At 45.3% G+C, this 20,103-nt stretch overlaps 2 protein-coding genes across 2 annotated transcripts in view; one reads left to right on the forward strand and one right to left on the reverse strand.

Annotated features, from left to right (window-relative positions):
• Window positions 1-3,115: 3,115 nt before the first annotated feature.
• Window positions 3,116-10,131, reverse strand: ROMO1 (reactive oxygen species modulator 1). Its single transcript, XM_077251898.1, has 3 exons — window positions 9,999-10,131; window positions 6,338-6,471; window positions 3,116-3,266 (listed from the first exon to the last, which is right to left on the reverse strand). The coding sequence occupies exons 2-3, from the start codon at window positions 6,469-6,471 to the stop codon at window positions 3,158-3,160; spliced, it is 243 nt and encodes an 80-aa protein (XP_077108013.1). The 5' UTR covers window positions 9,999-10,131; the 3' UTR covers window positions 3,116-3,157.
• Window positions 10,007-20,103, forward strand: part of NFS1 (NFS1 cysteine desulfurase) — a 52,021-nt gene continuing 41,924 nt past the window's right edge. Inside the window, 6 exon segments of the mRNA XM_077251897.1 lie at window positions 10,007-10,049; window positions 10,052-10,115; window positions 10,117-10,235; window positions 16,684-16,760; window positions 18,078-18,194; window positions 20,002-20,085. Coding sequence (XP_077108012.1) covers window positions 10,037-10,049; window positions 10,052-10,115; window positions 10,117-10,235; window positions 16,684-16,760; window positions 18,078-18,194; window positions 20,002-20,085 — 474 coding nt within the window. The 5' untranslated portion in view covers window positions 10,007-10,036.

A 20,103-nucleotide genomic window follows, 5' to 3' on the forward strand; every position in this document is an offset into this window, starting at 1 on the left:
GGCTGTAATACCCGCCCCGCTGCGAAAGGAGCCGCCCCGCCACTTGTAATACCTGCCCCTGTAATTTGCCGCTCCTCCTGCATCAGCGACTGCATTCACTCCTGCGCAGTGGAGCCGGTCACTGTGATCTGTTAAAGTCTCGCGAGACTTCACAAATCTCGCAAGACTTTGTACTGGACTGGCCGAGTTCCTGCACCATTAATCACTGCAATGTCCGGGTCTGTGTCACATCCAGATACTTCACATGCTCCTGGCCATATTATGTGCGCTGGCTTCCATATGTGCAGGGAGCCTCAATATCTGTAGCCTGTCACATGATATTAGTTTATGGCGCAGGGTCACCGGTAGTTTCGGTGGATGTAAATATAACGACGTTACCTCCCGTCTGGATGATTCCGGGATGACAGACAAGACGTCTGCATTTCATGTAATCTCATTCCCCAGGCGCTGATTCTATTTGAGGGGAAGATGGTGCAGGCAGACATCACCCCCCCAAGGCAGTCAGCTCTGAGGGTCCCATCCTGGGGAAGGCTGTCGGCTCTGAGGGTCCCATCCTGGGGAAGGCTATCGGCTCTGAGGGTCCCATCCTGGGGAAGGCTATCGGCCCTGAGGGTCCCATCCAGGGGAAGGCTGTCAGCTCTGAGGGTCCCAGCCTGGGGAAGGTTGTCAGGTCAGAGGGTCCCAACCTGGGGAGTGCTTCATGGAGAAATGAGAGTACACGAAAATGCACAGTTGGTATGAGATGAAGCCATGACACATAATGGCCCCTGCAATTAACTTATCTGGGGGTCTTGTGCTCTAACATTTTAAGATTGTCCCACAAACATCATTTATCACCAATCCACACTCCAGACATGTGGCGTATAATACCTGCCCGCCACCTGCTCCTGCTATGTGGCTCGCTGGAAAGGTGCTGCCCCACCTGTAATTTGCCGCTCCTCCTGCGTCAGCGACTGCATTCTCTCCTGCGCAGTGGGGCGGGTCACTGTGATCTGTTAAAGTTGCACAAAATCTCGCAAGACTTTGGTTACTGCGGCTTCTATAGAGCACAGTGACCCGCGCAACTGCGCAGGTGTGAATGCAGTCGCTGATTGCCGAATCCGGATAGAAGGGCAGGCTATTCGAAGTAAAGCACTCTTAGCATAAGTATATATAAGTGTCCTAACAAGCATTTTAAAGATAACCTGTCACCCCCCATTACCTATTGGTAAAAGAGCCACCTTCAGCAGCACTAAGGCTGCATTCTCTGAAGGTGGCTCTTATGTTTTTTTTTATCACGGGTAATGCAGAAATACAAATATAATTGCACGCCATACCTGTATTGAGTCAGGGAGGTATGTTTTCACCCCTGACTCAAGCGCCTCGCTGCCATCCATCATCCCCTTCAGTCCCCCGGGTGCCGCCTCCTCACGTCACCGGCGCCTACGCAGTGCAATCATTTTTCAGGCATGCGCCGTGCGCGCTGCCCTGGAACTTACATCCACTGATGTATGGAGATCAGGCCCCAGATCCCACCCCGCAGCGGGTTATTATTTATTCACACTATGGGGCTGGGAATCTGGCGCTTGCGCAGTAAGTCTCTCTGTGGCTGTCCCCATCTCCCTCCTGCAGGGCTGAATCTTTTGCCTGGCTAGTGCGGATCTCTGCGCCTGTAATATGTCGGAAAGAGGTTGAGGTAGATGGCGACAGGCGCAGAGAGACTCGCTGTGCAGGCACCAGATTTCCAGCCCTGCAGTGTGAATAAAGCATAACACACTGCAGGGCGGGATCTGGGGCCTCTGCTACACGCAAGCGCGATATCAGTACATCAATGGATGGCGCATGCCCGAATAATGATTGTACAGCGCAGGCGCCGCTGACATGAGGAGACAGAGGCTCCCGGGGGCCAGAGGGGCATGATGAATGGATGCAAGGCGCTTGAGTCGGAGAGAAAACACCTCCCTGACTCAAAACAGGTATGGCGCGAAATTTATAAAGGTAAATTGGTTTGACTATGTCTTTATCTGCATTGTGGCTCTCGACCAACTTTCATAGCGGAATGTGGCTGTCAAGGTAAGAAAGGTTGGGGACCCCTGCTCTATACAGACACTTGCCCCATACAGTGCTGCACAAACGATGATTATGGCCCCATACAGACACTTGCCCCATATAGTGCTGCACAAACGTTATGGCCTCATAAGATGCTCCATACAGACACTTGCTCCATTTGCTGTTGCTGCGATAAACCCCCCCCCCCCCAAAAAAAAAAAACCCACATACTCACCTCTCCGTCGCTCAGGCCCCCGGAACTTTCAATATTCACCTGACTTCGTTCCGGCGCCGCTCCATCTTCAGCGTCTTACCACGTCATCGCGCCCTCTGACCTGAGTGTCACTGCAGAAGCCGCTGAAGACGGAGCGGCACCGGAACAAAGCGCAGGTGAATATCGCGCAGCGCTCCCCTCCTGGTTATACTCACCTGCTCCTGTTGCGGTGCAGTCCCTGACTCCCCGGCGCCGCAGCTTCTTCCTGTACTGAGTGGTCACAGTTACCGCTCATTACAGTAATTAATATGCAGCTCCACCCCTATGGGAGGTGGAGCAGCATATTAATTACTGTAATGAGCGGTACCATGTCACCGCTCAGTACAGAAAGAAGCTGCGGCGCCGGGCAGCCAGGGACCTGCAGGGACCGGGCCAGGAGCAGGTGAGTATGATTAGACAGCCCAAGCTCCCCCTCCCATGCCGACCCCTGGGTATGACTCGAGTATAAGTCGAGAGGGGGACTTTCAGCCCAAAAAAAAGGGGCTGAAAATCTCAGCTTATACTCGAGTATATACGGTACGTTTTTTTTTTTTCACTTTTATGATCATCTGGTTTAAGACTAGAAGCACTGAAATTTTGAAAAGAAACAGTTTTCCAAATTTTGCAGATTTTCTAATTAAAAAAAAAAACAAAAAAAAAAAAACACACAAACAAAACCTCACACAAACTAAATTTACCATCAAGCGTCACAATCACAGGGCTATGTAGAAGCATTCCAGTGGTACTACTACAAAGTGACATGTCCGAACTGAAAAATGGCTTGGTCAAAGGCCAAAATTGGCTGTCATTATTACGGGAATAATTAGCAAAGACTTGTGTAAACTGAAGTGCAGATATTTATTAACTAGTGGCAGATTAACATCGAATTCCCATTCCAATTGCCATAAATGTCCCAAATGTGCCACCGCTCTGCATCATGGTCTTTCCAATGCCGCCCACGAGTTCACGTCCTCTCATTCCGAATCTGTAAAAGACAAAGTGATTAATTACATCTCACACCACGGTTTTGTGAGACCACTTTGGCTACAGAATTTTCTACAGAGAAATGCCTTTAGGACTCGCCGGTACATATTTCAGGGTTATATCGTTTGGTCCATATTTAATGTACGGAGAAAAGAGAAGATCCGGCAATATCACTTTTATTCAATGTTACAATAAAAAGTAACAAAACAGGAGCCTCTGGTCACACTGATATATTTTGGTAAATAAAGGGAATCTGACATCAAGACTTTGCTACCTAATCTAAGTGCAAAGCAGAAGGAAAAAAAAAAAAAAAAAAAAAAAAAGAGACCCTGATTGCAGCGATGTGTTATGTACTAGGCTGCTTGCTGTAGTTTTCAAAAATGTACTGGTTTTATCAGCAGGAGATTATCACTAGAGGATTAGGAAACCTGCTGCCATGTAGTTCTCCATATTCATGAGCTATATACAACACCACAAGAAAGTTGGCAGCTTTCTTCCTACGCAGTGTACACAGAAAGCTGCCAATCAGTGCTGTGGACGGGGTTATACAGAGCTCAGCATTCAGAGAACTGCTAGATCTGCAGCAGAGAAAACTGATTTTATTAATAAAAAAGGAAAAAAAAAAGCTAAAAATATATGTAAAAACACAAGTATAGGTATCAAACAATGAGGTAATGGATATAATGAGAATCATATAAAAGAAAAAAAACATTATATCCTATATTACCACTTAATACTAAATCAAAGAAATATAATCATGATGTTACTCTGCAGGTAGTGGAATATTCTCATGCTGTCATGGGTAACAGTGATGATACGATACAATAAATCAGGATTTGTATCCACTCAGATGGTAGGTTGCTTCTATTCTGCACATGGTGTGTACTGATCCTAGAAATATACATTGGCAATTTCATTAAAGTGAATCTGTCATCAGGTTTTTACATTTAATCTCAGAGCAGCAGGACGTACGGGCACAGACCGATGTGTCACTTACTGGTTTGTGTTTTATCAGCAGTAGGACTAGTTGTCTCGTGCTATGTAGTCCTCCTGCTTTATGCAACCCCAGCAGTGATTAGCAGCTTTCTGCCTATGCACAGTGTATACAGTAAACAGCTAATCCGTGTTATACAGAAAAAGAGAAAACAGCGAGTTTATGAAAAGGACAACAAGCAACCCAGTAAATAATACATTGTGTGAATCAGGATAGCTGCCCCTATATCATGCTGCTCTCAGATTATATAGCAAAATGCTGGTGACAGATTCTCCATGTCTTAATTCCACTCTCAATCCCTACGTCTAGGAATCCAGAGGATGCTCCTACTCCGGGATCGTCAATATGTAGGTAGCCATCAATCATTCTGTAGGCCTACTCTTTATAAGTGGCAGCTAACTGTGTATCAAAGACAGTTAGTAATACTACAGACGCCTGCTCTGTTTAACCCCTTCCTGACACAGCTACTTTCCGTTTTTCCTCTCCTTCCAATAGCCATTCCCTTTTTCTTTTTACGTACCCCATAACCGTGTGAGGGCTTACTTTTTCTGGGAAGAGTTGTACTTTTGAATTACACTTTTCAGTTTATCATGTGATGTAATGGAAACCAAGAAGAAAATTCCAGGTGCAGCTACATTGGAAAAGAAGCGCAATTCCACAATTGTTTATGGTTTTTTTTGTTCATTTACAGCATTATATTGTAAAAATTTCCCATCAATATGATGCTCCGGTTCAGTTCAATTATGGTGATATCATTAATGCAGTGGTTTTTTTTACGTTTTATTAATTTCAAGTGGGGAAGAAAAATTTTGGAAATTTCTAAAAAGAAAAAAAAAAAAAACCCGCTTCTGAGACCTGTAATGTTTTCTATTTTCAGTGATGGGGCTGTGTGAGGGTTTCTTTTTTTTTTGCACCCTAAGCGGACTTTTTAATTGGTTCCATTTTGGGGTAGATATTATGTTTTGATCACCCCTTACCAAATTTTTTATATTAAACTGTTTACACATTGTGTTAATTCATTGATATTTTGACCAATTAGACTTTTACAGAGGTAGCGATACCACATGTGTATTTTAATTCATTTCATTATTTTTAATAGGGTAAAAGGAGTGATTGTAACTATTTATTTTTTTTACTTTTCACTGTCTTTGTAAGACGCCTCGAAGGATTTGACCTGTGATCATCCAAGAATAGCATTGCTGTATACGGCAAATATCACGGTCTCATATAAACAGTGGCTAGAAGCTGACTTTCACAGCAACGACGGGCCATTATGGCAACTCGTCACCCCGCAATCATGTCATGGGGGCGCCGATAGGAGCGCCGATAGGAGCATAGAAAGACGTGCCCCCTGACAACACTGCATCAGAGATTGAAAAAGGCAATTAACAGGTTACAAGCTGTAGGTGCAGCTCCACTCCACAAGCAGCTATTTGAGACAGATGATTGCTAAATATCACATCAATCATCCGCTGGGAAAGATGAAGGCTAAAGTACGATTATGAAATCTGCAGCATGTCAATTTCTCTTGCAACAAATATGAGTTTTATTTGTGTATTTTTCCCATACACTTGATATATGCAGGAAAGAGTGTATATGTGTTATTGTGTGCTGCAGCAGAAAAGCAACGAAACAGTGTATAATACTTGAAGGGAACCTGTCACCCCCCGGGCGTTTTTAACTAAAAGAGCCACATTGTGCAGCACTAATGCTGCATTCTGTCAAGGTGGCTTTTTTAGTTCGGGTCCCTGCAAACGCTGAAATAATCGCTTTTATAATGTGCCCCTCATACCTGAATTTGTCAGGGGGGCATGTCTTTTCCCCCCTGACACAAACGCCTCCCAGCCGTCACTCAGGGCCTCCGTGCGCTGCCTCCATTTCCTTCATTAACGTCCCCGACGTCTGCGCTGTAAGTTTTTTTTTTTTGTTTTTTTTTACAGGCATGCTCAGTTTGCACTGCCCTTTTAGACTCCCATCACATACAGCGCAGGCGCCGGGGATGTTCATGAAGGAAATGGAGGTTAATTTTAACTTGCACTTTGATCATGAGGACAGATGAGAGTTCTTTGTTTGCTTACCTTAAACATGAGAAAGTGCCAAACAACGCCCCTGCCGCCATGCCTACGGAAAAGCCCATCATAAACCCCATCTTCACCTTGTCAAAACAAGAGGGCTGTGATTGCCCATAGGGCCCTCCAACTGCAACTGGCATCTGTAAGAGAAAAGTACAAGTATTGAGCTAGGACAAATAGTTCTGTTATATCGGTGCCGTCTACCAACTATAGACAAAAGGCAAAATGAAGGCTGGCTACCTTTTTCCTACACTTATCTAGAACAAGGGTGATCAATCTACCACATAATGGATGGGGCACTTCCTGCCATCCCAGACTTCACATTACATTTTCCATACAAAATACCATCTCTTTGCATTATAGTGTATGAAATAGTGGGAGACAGCAGAGAAAGCATGCTTCCATAAAGTTAGCTCCAGTAATATTTCGATAGTGACAAGTTTGGGGATCTTAGCCATTTACCAAAACATATTTGATATAGTTATAATCAATTTGGGCTTATAGTGCAGACTTTAATTTGAGGGTATTCACATTCTAATTGGAGTCAGGGTTTAGGAATTACAGCTCTTTAATATGTAGCTGCCTATATATTTAAAAAAAAAATAATAATTTTTATTGAAATACATTTTTTACAGGAAAAGAAAAAAATTAGCCATTTTAAATTTTTCACTATCATTTATAGGTTGTCAACCTATCTTATCCTATAATAATACTTTACCATTCGGCTAAACGCTTTCAAGTGTATAAAGAGTAAAAGCTCACAAACAAACATACAGACTCAGACAAAAGGAAAGGGGTGGGGGATATGATATGGAATGTTATGACCTATTAATATCCATCTCATAGAGGTCATATATTTAACATATATGCCTATTTTAAAGGGACCAAAACTAATTGGACAATTATCTATAAAGCTCTTTAATGAGCTGAGTGGGCTATTCCCTTGTTAATCCATCATCAATTAAGCATGTAAAAGGTCTGGACCTGACTCAAGGTGAGGCATTTGCATTTGGAAACACTTGCTGTGAACCTACAACATGCGGTCAAAGGAATTCTGAATGGAAGAGAAACAAGCCATCATTAGGCTGGAAAAAAGAAGAAATCCATCACAGATAACAAAAATGTTATGAGTAGCCAAATCAACAGTTTGGTGCTTGTATAAAAAGCACACTGGTGAGCTTGGGAGGTTAGAAAGTCCTGGACGGTGTTCTGCGGAACGAGCTGTGAATCATAGTGTCAGGGCGTTGTGGCCAAGCTTACAGCCGCAGCGGCTCAGTGTTCAGTGAGTAGCAGAGGCATATCTAGGGGGGGAAGGGGAGCAGTCGGGCGACCTAATGAGGTGGTGTGAGGCGTCTCCCCCGGCAGCTGCCGTTTGTAGCCTCCAGAACTGGGAGTCAGCCGTTCTCTAAGCTGGCTGTCAAGCGGACATCCAGCACAGAGGAGATGCCAGTGAACAATTGTACTCGCATCTTTCAAACGCGAGTACAATTGAAGTTTTGACCGCAGGGCCAGAGCGAAGTCAGCAGCGTTATAGCGTTATCAGGTCTTGTGATCACACTGCTGACGTTACTCATCAACGATTAAAGGTTGAGATTTACTCTGTGAGGGGCAGGGAACATTTAGTGTAATGGGGTGGAGAGGGGACTTGAAGACAAGTTTGGTGAGCAAGGAAGGGACAGGTGAAGACAATATTGGGGAGTGGGAGAAATCTGAAGAAAGTATGAGGAGCAAGGGGGGAGATGGGTCCATGTATGAGGAAACAGTATGGGGGGGAAGGGTGCAGGCACAGAATGGTGAGGAGGGGTGGTGCAGACAAAGTACGAGGAGCAAAGGGGGGTAATGTGTGCAGACAGTATGGCGAGTGAGGGGAAGAATGTAGTATGCTGTATGGGGTGTGAGTGAGGGGATGGGTGTGGACACAGTATGGGGAAGAATATATGTGGACACAGTATGGAGAGTGAGGATGATAGCATGTGTGCAGACACAAAATGGTTAGCGGGGGGGGGTGTGAGAGGCAGTATGAGGAGGGAGGGGGAAACATGTGAGGAGACTACTGAGGGGAAGAGGGTGTGGAGAAAGTATGGGGGAAGAAAAGTGTGAATTTGTGCAGAATAAAAACTAAGCAGTGTACAGGGTAGCATGGGAGAACAGTGTAAGGCACAACCAAGAGGGGCCAGTATGCCAAGGAGAGAAAGTCTGATGAGGGGGATAGAGTATAGAGACTGGGACTTGTAAGGGTGGGGGGACACAGTGTGAAAGAACAGTATGAAGATGGAGCCCAGTATGGAAAGGAGGGGGCAGTGTGGAGGGTATATTCCATAAGAGGGACAATGTGTGCAGGGACTATAGTGAGGGGCAGTCATCTATTCAGCGTATGGCAGATTTTTTTAAACTCAGCAGCATTATGATGACACTGCTATCTTTAAGGGCACCATATTGGGATCTGCTGGAGAAGATGAAGTCTGCAGAGATGGGCTGTGAAGTCATCAGAGCATCTGGACAAGATGAAAAGAAAGACTCCAATGAGACCATGTCATGCATCAGGCACTTGGATGTAAATGTAATTTGAGATACTGACTAATTCTGAGATTTTAAATTTATGTTAGGAGCATGAAGGGGTTTGTGATGAGTCTGCAGTCATTTTATGTGACTGCAGACTTCTGAATTCTCACAGTGCACACTGCACGCTGTCAGGATTCTCTTGTGCCGGAGATTGGCATACATGCAGTCACGTGCTGACTAGACATGCGTGGCCTCACTCTCTGAAAATGAATTGAGCGAGGCAGGGCACGTTTAGTCGGAATGTGGCCGGAAGTATACAAATTGCAGTACATGCACTGTGAGAATTCAGAAGCCTGCAGCCACCTATAGTGATCGCAGACTGTCATCTCTAAGGCCGGGTTCACACTTGCGTACCGGGGATTTGCGGAGGGCTGCGTAGTTCCTCTGTTAAGCTCCACCCACTTCCGCATTTATTCAGTTTAGGTCCGCCTACTGCCGCATGCATCCTGCAGCCCTAACAGTGTGAATGTAGCCTAACAGTGCTGCTGATCGAAGGAGTATCCTGCTAATCCTTAGACACCGCGACCACATGACAAAGACCCAGGAAGCGTGAAACTTCCATTTTGGATTAGTCACTCTATGGCCCGATACATTTTTACCGGAGGGGACCCGCGCCAGACAGGAGGGCACTGGCGCCAGACCCTGACTGGAAGGTGCCCACACCAGACCCAGACTGGAGAACGCCCACGTCAGACCCAGACTGGAAGGTGCCCACGCCAGACCCAGACTGGAGAACGCCCACGTCAGACCCAGACTGGAAGGTGCCCACGCCAGACCCAGACCGGAGGGTGCGGAGACTAGGTCAACTATTCAAAGGGAAAAGCTGGCCCCTGGGGTCACACACTGCCCCTGACAGAAACACAAAAGACAGAATAAGGCCATGCCCTGACTGCTCTCCGCTGATTATGAGGGGTATTCTCCCACAAAAGCCCATGGCAGCCACCTAGCTGGCAACATGCGGGCACACCCGGGTGATTAGCGGGCACCGGCGAGAATAAAGCTCTATACACGTATGATTAACGGGGGCCATGCGGTGCAGGACCGGGGCCTGGACCGTCCTCCTGCCCCTGTGACCCCGGGCTCCGCCGCCCAGGAGCGCACTCACCTCTGCACCGCCGCCCGTGCTCCAGGCCGCACACACTGATGACGCCGGAGTCTCCGCCCTCCCCGGAAGCCGCCGGTGGCCGCTCTCTCCTTCTCTAGTACCCGGTGACGCCGCCCCGGAGCCCGTTACACAACCGGCCGGGAAGCATGTTGTGCAGAGCGGCACTGCGGAGTCTGCTGGCGGCGGGCACCTGCAGGAAAGTGTCCGTGCTGCGGGCCAGTCATGCGGAGCGCACAGGTACGGCCACTAGGCCCCGAGCGGCGGACATGCGGGATTACATGGCGTATAGTGAACTGCCATCATACCAAGGGATGGCACACACTGTACTGGCGTAACGCGGGCACAGCCACAGGTGCCAGAACACACGCCAAACTGGCATACTGCGCAGGAACATGGCATTTACTGAGCAGGCATAATAAGGGATGGTACTAGCCCTGGTATATGCTGGAGTGGCATAATCGATGGCACAAGGCCTGGTATATGCTGGACTGACTAAGTTATAGTTAAAGGGAACCTGTCACCCCCAAAATCGAAGATGAGCTAAGCCCACCGGCATCAGGGGCTTATCTACAGCATTCTGTAACGCTGTAGATAAGCCCCCGATGTATCCTGAAAGATGAGAAAAAGAGGTTAGATTATACTCACCCAGGGGCGGTCCTGGTTCTGTTCGGGTCCGATGGGCATCGCGGTCCGGGGCCTCCCATCTTCATAGGATGACGTCCTCTTCTTGTATTCACGTTGCGGCTCCGGCGCAGGCGTACTTTGTCTAACCTGTTGAGGGCAGAGCAAAGTACTGCAGTGCGCAGGCACCGGGAAAGGTCAGAGAGGCCCTCAACAGGTCAGACAAAGTACGCCTGCGCCGGAGCCGCAACAGGAAGCAAAGAAGAGGACGACATGTGATGAAGCTAGGAGGCGCCGAACCGCAGCGGGACCGCCCCCCCCCCCAGGTGAGTATAATCTAACCTCTTTTTCTCATCTTTCTCGGCATTCCAGAATGCTGTAGATAAGCCCCTGATGCCTGCGGGCTTAGCTCACCTTCGATTTCAGGGGTGACAGGTTCCCTTTAATGGAAAGATATATACCATAGTGTTTAATCCGGGCTGGCATCAGTGTGACATGTTCTAAACTGGCAAAAGTGAAGGTACAAGGCCTGGTATAGACTAGACAAGCGTAATAAGGGGTGGTGCAAAGCTTGGTATATACTAAACGCCATAATGTAAGATGGCGTACACTAAACTAGCAAATAAGTGATGGCACAAGGCATGTTATAAACTGAACTGGCATACTAAGGGATGGCACAAGGCCTGGTATATGCTGGACTGGCATAATAAGGGATGGCACAAGGCCTGGTATAGACACAATTGGCATAAGAGGGGTTGGAAGAATTGCTATATACAATACTGCCTTAATGTAGAATGGCATCAGGCTTGGTATATTCTAAGTTGGTATAACAATGGGTGACTTCAGGCTTGGCACATACTAAGCTGGCATAATGGATTGCACGAGGCATATAATAAAGTAGGATGGCATGTACTAAAATGGGGGGGGGGAACAAGTAGTGCCACAACTTAATTGGGTAAACTTTTTTGCATGTTGATTACTGTTCTGGATTAAAACTTGATATTTTTATTGATGTGTTTAGTGATAAGTGAGCGTGCTCGGATAAGGTGTTATCTGAGCATGCTTGGGTGCTAATAGAGTGTCTTCGGCATGCTCGAATACTATGTTATGGTCGCTGTAGTTGCATGCCATAGCAAAATGAGCATTGTAAGTACACAGTGCTATGTAATATGATGACTGCAATATATTAAGAGGATAAACACTTTGATGGGAGGAGGAGGAGGAGTGCTTCTTTAATAAGTTTTTTAAATTGTTTAGTGCCACTAAGAGGCTGAAACATGCAATCACTTGTTTGCTGGTACAAGACAGTCAGTACTTCTAAGGACCTCCACTCTGTCTGACTGCCAAGACCCCCACTCATCAAGAATACACACCATGCCCTTCCTGCTAAGTGCTGCCTACTTTAGAGAAAGTTGGTAGTGCAAAAATTTTGTAACATTTTAAGCAGTTTTATGATGGAATTCTGATAAATCGGGGCTTAAAGATTCAGAACTGCTAATATCAGAGTTATCAACCAGCCAGTGTAAAGCTGCTGTCACCCGGTTCAAATGGAGCAGGTACGGTGGTGGTTGGGAAGGGGTTAATTGAGTAACATAACCACTAAGTGGTGTTTATTTACATTATGACTTCCTGAATTGTATATTTATACACAAATGCCCTTCCCTTCATAGAACCCATGGATTGACCTTCAGTGTATGAATGTATGAATTTTGGTTTGCAATGGGATATATCTTCCTGTGTATGTATGTGTGTGTATGTATATGTGTTTATGTACAGTACAGACCAAAAGTTTGGACACACCTTCTCATTTAAAGATTTTTCTGTATTTTCATGACTATGAAAATTGTACATACACACTGAAGGCATCAAAACTATGAATTAACACATGTGGAATTATATACTTAACAAAAAAGTGTGAAATAACTGAAAATATGTCTTATATTCTAGGTTCTTCAAAGTAGCCACCTTTTGCTTTGATGACTGCTTTGCACACTCTTGGCATTCTCTTGATGAGCTTCAAGAGGTAGTCACAGGGAATGGTCTTCCAACAATCTTGAAGGAGTTCCCAGAGATGCTTAGCACTTGTTGGCCCTTTTGCCTTCACTCTGCGGTCCAGCTCACCCCAAACCATCTCGATTGGGTTCAGGTCTGGTGACTGTAAAGGCCAGGTCATCTGGTGTAGCACCCCATCACTCTCCTTCTAGCTCAAATAGCCCTTACACAGCCTGGAGGTGTGTTTGGGGTCATTGTCCTGTTGAAAAATAAATGATGGTCCAACTAAACGCAAACTGGATGGAATAGCATGCCGCTGCAAGATGCTGTGGTAGCCAGGCTGGTTCAGTATGCCTTCAATTTTGAATAAATCCCCAACAGTGTCACCAGCAAAGCACCATCACACCTCCTCCTCCATGCTTCACCGTGGGAACCAGGCATGTAGAGTCCATCCGTTCACCTTTTCTGCGCCGAACAAAGACACGGTGGTTGGAACCAAAGATCTCAAATTTGGACTCATCAGACTAAAGCACAGATTTCCACTGGTCTAATGGCCATTCCTTGTGTTCTTTAGCCCAAACAAGTCTCTTCTGCTTGTTGCCTGTCCTTAGAAGTGGTTTCCTAGCAGCTATTTTACCATGAAGGCCTGCTGCAAAAAGTCTCTCCTCTTAACAGTTGTAGAGATGTGTCTGCTGCTAGAACTCTATGTGGCATTGGCCTGGTCTCTAATCTGAGCTGCTGTTACCAGCCTCCAAAATCGCAGGTTGACTCGGATAAATTTATCCTCAGAAGCAGAGGTGACTCTTAGTTTTCCTTTCCTGGGGCAGTCCTCATGTGAGCCAGCTTATTTGTAGCGCTTGATGGTTTTTCCCACTGCACTTGGTGACACTTTCAAAGTTTTCCCAATTTTTGGACTGACTGACTGACCTTCATTTCTTAAAGTAATGATGGCCACTCGTTTTTCTTTACTTAGAATTTGTACTATGGCAAGAAAAAAGCAGCTAACAGTCTATTCAGTAGGACTATCAGCTGTGTATCCACCAGACTTCTGCACAACACAACTGATGGTCCCAACCCCATTTATAAGGCAAGAAATCCCACTTATTAAACCTGACAAGGCACACCTGTGAAGTGAAAACCATTCCCGGTAACTACCTCATGAAGCTCATCAAGAGAATGCCAAGAGTGTGCAAAGCAGTCATCAAAGCAAAAGGTGGCTACTTTGAAGAACCTAGAATATAAGACATATTTTCAGTTGTTTCACACTTTTTTGTTAAGTATATAATTCCCCATGTGTTAATTCATAGTTTTGATGCCTTCAATGTGAATGTTCAATTTCCATAGTCATGAAAATACAGAAAAATCTTTAAATGAGAAGGTGTGTCTGTACTGTGTGTGTGTGTGTGTATGTATGTATGTATGTATGTATATATATATATATATATATATATATATATATATATATATATATATATATATATATATATATATATATATATATATATACATTTTACTTTCTAACTTCAGTAGGAGTTATTCTGAGAACCTATTATACTATAGCGCCTGCTCAGACTTTAGATGGAGATGTTTTTTGCCATGCCCGCTTTTTCTTGTAATGAGGCGGTATATGCCAAACCAGTATGATTAATTAAGGCAAGACATAAACTGGTATAATGTGGAGTGGTCTAGCATATTCTGAATTTCTTAAAGTGGTTGTTCACTACCTGGTCAATACCTTTTTAAAATGAATACTCACCCTCGTAAAAGAAAAGTAACATACTGTAACTCCCGTCATTGGCATTGTTCCATGTTGTTGCCAGTCAGTGGCTACTACGTTCTCTCTTCAACCCCTTGTCCGTGGTTCATCTGACAGAAGTTAGGGCACAGCAACCCAATAGCAGCTGCTGATTGGCTGCAAGGCTCTTGTGGCATAACAATGGCACGCAAGGCTTGGCGGCGGCGCTGACATTCATGGAAGGGCGCCAGCACACGAGGTGAGGTTAGGTTATTTTTCCTTTCCAAGGTGCACTGCTTATTTTAGAAATGTAGTGGACAACCCTTTAAATGGTTATTCCCATCTTCATGGATGGGTACTGTCAGATAGTGCTGGTGAAAACAAGCAGTTTTGCAATCTACCGTATTTTTTCGGACTATAAGATGCACCGGACCATAAGGCGCACCCCAAATTTGGGGTGAAAATTGCAGAAAAAAAGATTTTTTATAAGATGGGGGTCCGTCTTATTGTCCGAATTTACAGTATCTTACCTGAGGGCTGGCGGTGGCAGAGTAGGGTCACAGGAGGCATGGTGTCGGCAGAGGTGGGGTGATGCGGTACGGCGTGCACCTGAGCAGGGTCCCTTCCTGCTTAGGTGGGCGACGCCACGGCCTGGTGTCCATGGGAGGGTTGCAGCAGTGGTTACCGGCAGAGGTGCTGGGATGAGGAGGCGCAGTGAGAGGTATGGCGTGCGAGGGGTCCCTTTCCCCGGCGAGGTGATGCAGCAGCCCGGTAATGCAGCAGAGCTGGGTGAATCCTGTTGTTATCGGTGGTGGCGGCCATCTTCCTGAGGCCGCGCGTGCGCAGATGAAGCGCTCTGCTGCCCGGGGCTTCAGGAAAATGGCCGCGGGATGCCGCGCGTGCGCAGATGGGGATCGCGGCGGCCATTTTCCTGAAGCCGAGTTCGCATCTCGGCTTCAGGAAAATGTCCGCTGCGATCTCCATCTGCGGCATCCCGCGGCCATTTTCCTGAAGCCCCGGGCAGCAGAGCACTCCATCTGCGCACGCGCGGCCTCAGGGAGATGGCCGCCACCACCGATAACAACAGGATTCACCCAGCTCTGCTGCATTACCGGGCTGCTGCATCACCTCACCGGGGAAAGGGACCCCGCTCACTGCGCCTCCTCATCCCCGCACCTCTGCCGCCGCACCTCTGCCGCCACGGTAAGCCTGCATTGCGACTATTAGACGCACCCCCCATTTTCCCCCCTTTTTTGGGGGGGAAAAAGTGCGTCTTGTAGTCCGAAAAATACGGTATCTTACGATATTAACCCTTTTATTTTCTTTATAGTTTGTTGCCTAGGAGACCGACCACTGCTGCCTAGTTTGTAAGCACTACACTGATGCTGGTTGGGATTTGGTGGTGACTTCGTGCTACAGCGATCCTGGCCAGCTTCAAAACAATGTTTATCTGTTCAATAGAAAAGAGATTGTAAGGCGTGCGCACATAATAATAATTTTTATTTCTATAGCACCAACATATTTCACAACACTTTACGTCTCAGAGGGGACTTGTAGAGATAAAAACCTAACAGAGCAAATGCTTACCGTAATTTACCAGATGCCAAGAGGAGTGATGGCCCTGCTCTCAAGCTTACAATCTATGCATATTCTTCTGCCTAGCAGAGGCGGCCGGTTTTCAAGGCAGCGCATTATAAACAAAAGGGTTAATCTTTCTAGAATGGCCTAACATTTTAATAAGCAGTCAATAGCATAATGTCTTGTTATTACAAGCTCTGTCCGACAATATCCATTCACAAAGGTGGGAATGACGCTTTAAGACCAGGCATATTATGTGCTAAACTGGCATAATGCTGAGAGATGTGGAAGGCTGAGCATTATTAAACTTGGTTGCTGTTTGGGATGATACAGGTTATTGGACATAATAATAGAAAGCGAGGCTGGTTGTGAAGGATGGCATAAAAAGTGACACTCGGCAAATAACAACAGCGTGCAAGTTGTGGCATACTGCGTACACCACACTGGGCTAATATTTTAACATGAAATTCAGCATTCAGCAAGTCTGACTACTTTGATAATGCTGATAAATTCTTAGGATAGGGCATGGGTCTCGGACCACCACCAATCTTATATTTATGACCTATTCTATGTATAGGTCATCAATATAAAAGTATTGGAATATCCATTTAGACAATTAGTTAGGGAACACTAAATGCAGACTGCTGTCATTTATAAAAAGACATAGACCGCGTTCTCTGTAGTTATGCAACTCGTGTAGCATAATTTGTAAATAATGGTATTTATTCCATTATGGGAATAACTTGTATTTCCTTACAGATTGGCAAAAAGAAAAGCTCTCTGAGAAGCCAGAGCTCAGACCACTGTATATGGATGTACAAGCAACAAGTCCATTGGTAAGTCGCATCATGCTTTGCCAACAGTCAATGCAGGAATATTGTTACAGGAGTCTTTGATATCGGACCGGTGAGCCATAATCTTAGCATTGTAGCATTAAAAGGGAACACTTGATGGAGTCGTTTTGTCATGGTGACCACAGGCTCTTTTAACTCATGGCTGTAATAATAAAATGATCATTTTTTCTTGCTACTAAATTAGAAAACATTTTCCTACAGGTTGTGTTTAATATGTTTCTGTACTTAATTATTATAATAAAATATATAATATTAATAAGAAGACGAAACAAAAATCTAATCTGTTGTTTGCTGTAATGTCAAACATTTCTATTATCAGCCAGGACAGGGCAAATATACCATGTGTGTTGCCCTGTATAGGGGCCCAGTTGGTTAGGGGGTTCAGAGTAGCTTCCATCTGTCAGTGAGATTTCATGGGATGGAGATAATGAGTTTCATGGCTCACAATTATTAGGGATCTCCTGGAGATACAGAGGTGGGTACTCTGATGGGCTATTGCATAGTAATAGGCAGGGCTTTGATGTTGGTAAGCCAAACCTCTGACTGAGACTCCTCAAATTCCCTGATTTCCAACTCCGGCTCCACAGCACTGGTCACAACTGAGCATGTGCATAAAGTGCAGCACAGATTCATCTCAACTAAAAGCCGAGATCCTTCGATCAGGAACAGAACAGACATAGGATATTTCAGAACTTTCCCAAATTCTGCAAAAAATTTACAGCAAATACCAGGGCTGTGGACTTGGAGTCGTGGAGTCTGAGTCGGTGTCATGGAAATTGAGGAGTCGGAGGTTTGGCTTACCGACTCCACAGCCCTGGCAACTACTGCATCATACTACCATGCCTAATTTATTATATAATTTAGGAGTCAGTCCATTTTATACCAACTCCACCAAAATGGACTCCAACTCCACAGCCCTGGTAAAGAGGCCCATGTTTCGTTCTTGCACATGGCCCTTTGCAGTTTGTATCTGCCCAGAGCCAGAGGTCTCCATGTTATATTTCTCCCAAAGTTCTCAGTTAACTTCAAGGTCATCACAATTAGCCGTCAGAACAGGCAATTTTCCCAAATGTTCAGATCTTTCAAACTGTGAAGCAAGTTTAGGAAAGAGTTGTGGGAGGTGATAGTCACATTATAGTAAAATCAGGTTTTCCAATTTCCAGACCTTATGTTAATATAATCTGGTGTTTATTGTATCATCTAATGTTAGTGGCTGTTATATTCTTAATACCCTACAATGGTTTTAGCAGAAGGACGCGTTAGTCTTATGACAGTTTTATATGTCACTTTCTCCTTAAGGATCCCAGAGTACTAGACCGTATGTTGCCTTATTTGGTGAATTATTATGGAAACCCTCACTCAAGAACTCATGCGTATGGTTGGGAGAGCGAGAAGGCGATGGAAAAAGCGAGAGAGGTATTTGCTTACAGCTGGTATAAGTAATATAATCTGTTTAGGCTGTGTGAGGAGGTCCTCATTATCAGATTGGTGGGGTCTAGCACCTACATAACCAGCCATTTGCAGCTGCAGCCGGACATGGCTCCTTATACTGTGTGGGGACCTCTTTCAGGTACTGCATCTCAGCAGGTATTGATGTGAATGTCAGCTGAGATGCACTTTTCGAGAATGGCTGCAATACAGAGTACGTGACATTGCATGGAATTATGCTTACGCACAGGAGCAATCAAGCGACATAAAGCCAACATCCAAGCTACTTTATATACACCAAGAAATCAGTCTGGAAAAAAGGAGAAATAACCCACTGAGTGCTGTTAAATGAAGCTGGTGGTAGTAGGACAGGCTTTGTGTGTTAGGCTGGGATCACACACAGCAAGATACGGCCGAGTCTCGCAGGTTAAAACCAAGCTCTGGCACCGGCACTCCGGAGCGGAGCGTGCGGCCGCACAGCAATACATGGAGCCGCACGCTCCGCTCTGGAGTGCCGGTGCCAGAGTTTGGTTTTAACCTGCGAGACTCGGCCGTATCTCGCTGTAGTGTGACTCCGGCCTTACCCTGTCAGCAAGGTTGATAACGAAAGAACTACCGCCCTACTAACAAAAAAAAATATTGCACATAAGGTGTAGAGTAGAGTGAGATATATCTTTTATATGTGGGTGAATCACATGAGATAATATTGGAAGTGAGTACGGGTGTGCACAGTAAACCTATGCCGTGGTGGAGTACAATCTCCACTAGTTGTTAGGTAATAATATAAGGCCAGAATGAATAAACTTGGTAAATATCAAGGGATTCAAATATGCCCAAAGATATCCCCTGACCAGCTGCTGGGGGACTGCCTGCAAATGGCTATTTCCAGAATATACCACAAGGTTAGTAGCGGTGACTGCTATGAGTGGGGTACTTCCTAATAGGAATTGTGCAGCTCCCATCTTGGCACTGTGCTGGCGGCAAGGTCCTGTGTGAGCCAAAGGTCTGTTGCAGGAGCGCCCGCCCATGGATGCCCCTCGTTGTGGCTGTCAGAGATGTTCAAATGGCGTCACACTCCGTCCGGAAGCGAGGGGTGCGTCGAATGTAACGTCACTGTCTGTAAACTACGGAACCTCTGTGCGGCCACAAAACCGACACATTTCCAAGGAGACACTACCAAATGTTACCAATAAAAAGTTAATCTCATTGTGCAAAAACCAAGCCTTCATACAGTTCCCATGGATGAAAAAAATAAAAATGTTATGGGGATCAGAAAATCGCAGCACAAACACATTTTTTTACAAGGATGAATTGTTATAACAACTAAAATATTTAAAAAAAAACAAAAAACTTTAAAGTTTGGTACCACCGGTTGTACTAACCTGGAGAACTATATTGCCAGATCATTTTTACGGCATAATAAATGCCATAAATAACCAAATCCAAAGAACAAAGGCGGAATTGCAATTTTTTTCACTATTTCTCCCCACTTGGAATTGAAAGGAATGGTGTGCTTCAAAACGGTAACTTGTCAAACAAAAAAAAGCTCTCTTTTCGCTACGTTGACGGAAAATAAAAAAAAGTTATGGCTCTTGGAAAATGAGAAGGGAAAAAACCCCGAAAGCGTACTGTGTGAGCCTCAGTGATAAACTTGGCACATTTTCAGACTGCCTGGCCAAGTTTACGCCAAATATTAGATAGAGTAAGTAAATCTGCCACATGATATTTTGCAGTTATTTAGCCCTTTCCTGTATCACATTTTCTAAGAATATGAAATGAAATATTTCTCCTGCAGCAAGTAGCCTCCTTGATCGGTGCAGACCCCAGAGAGATTATTTTCACAAGTGGTGCAACAGAATCTAACAATCTGGCTCTCAAGGTAATTCTTTTTTTTTGA

This window comes from Ranitomeya variabilis, chromosome 4 (genome assembly GCF_051348905.1).
Source record: "Ranitomeya variabilis isolate aRanVar5 chromosome 4, aRanVar5.hap1, whole genome shotgun sequence".
NCBI lineage: Eukaryota > Metazoa > Chordata > Amphibia > Anura > Dendrobatidae > Ranitomeya > Ranitomeya variabilis.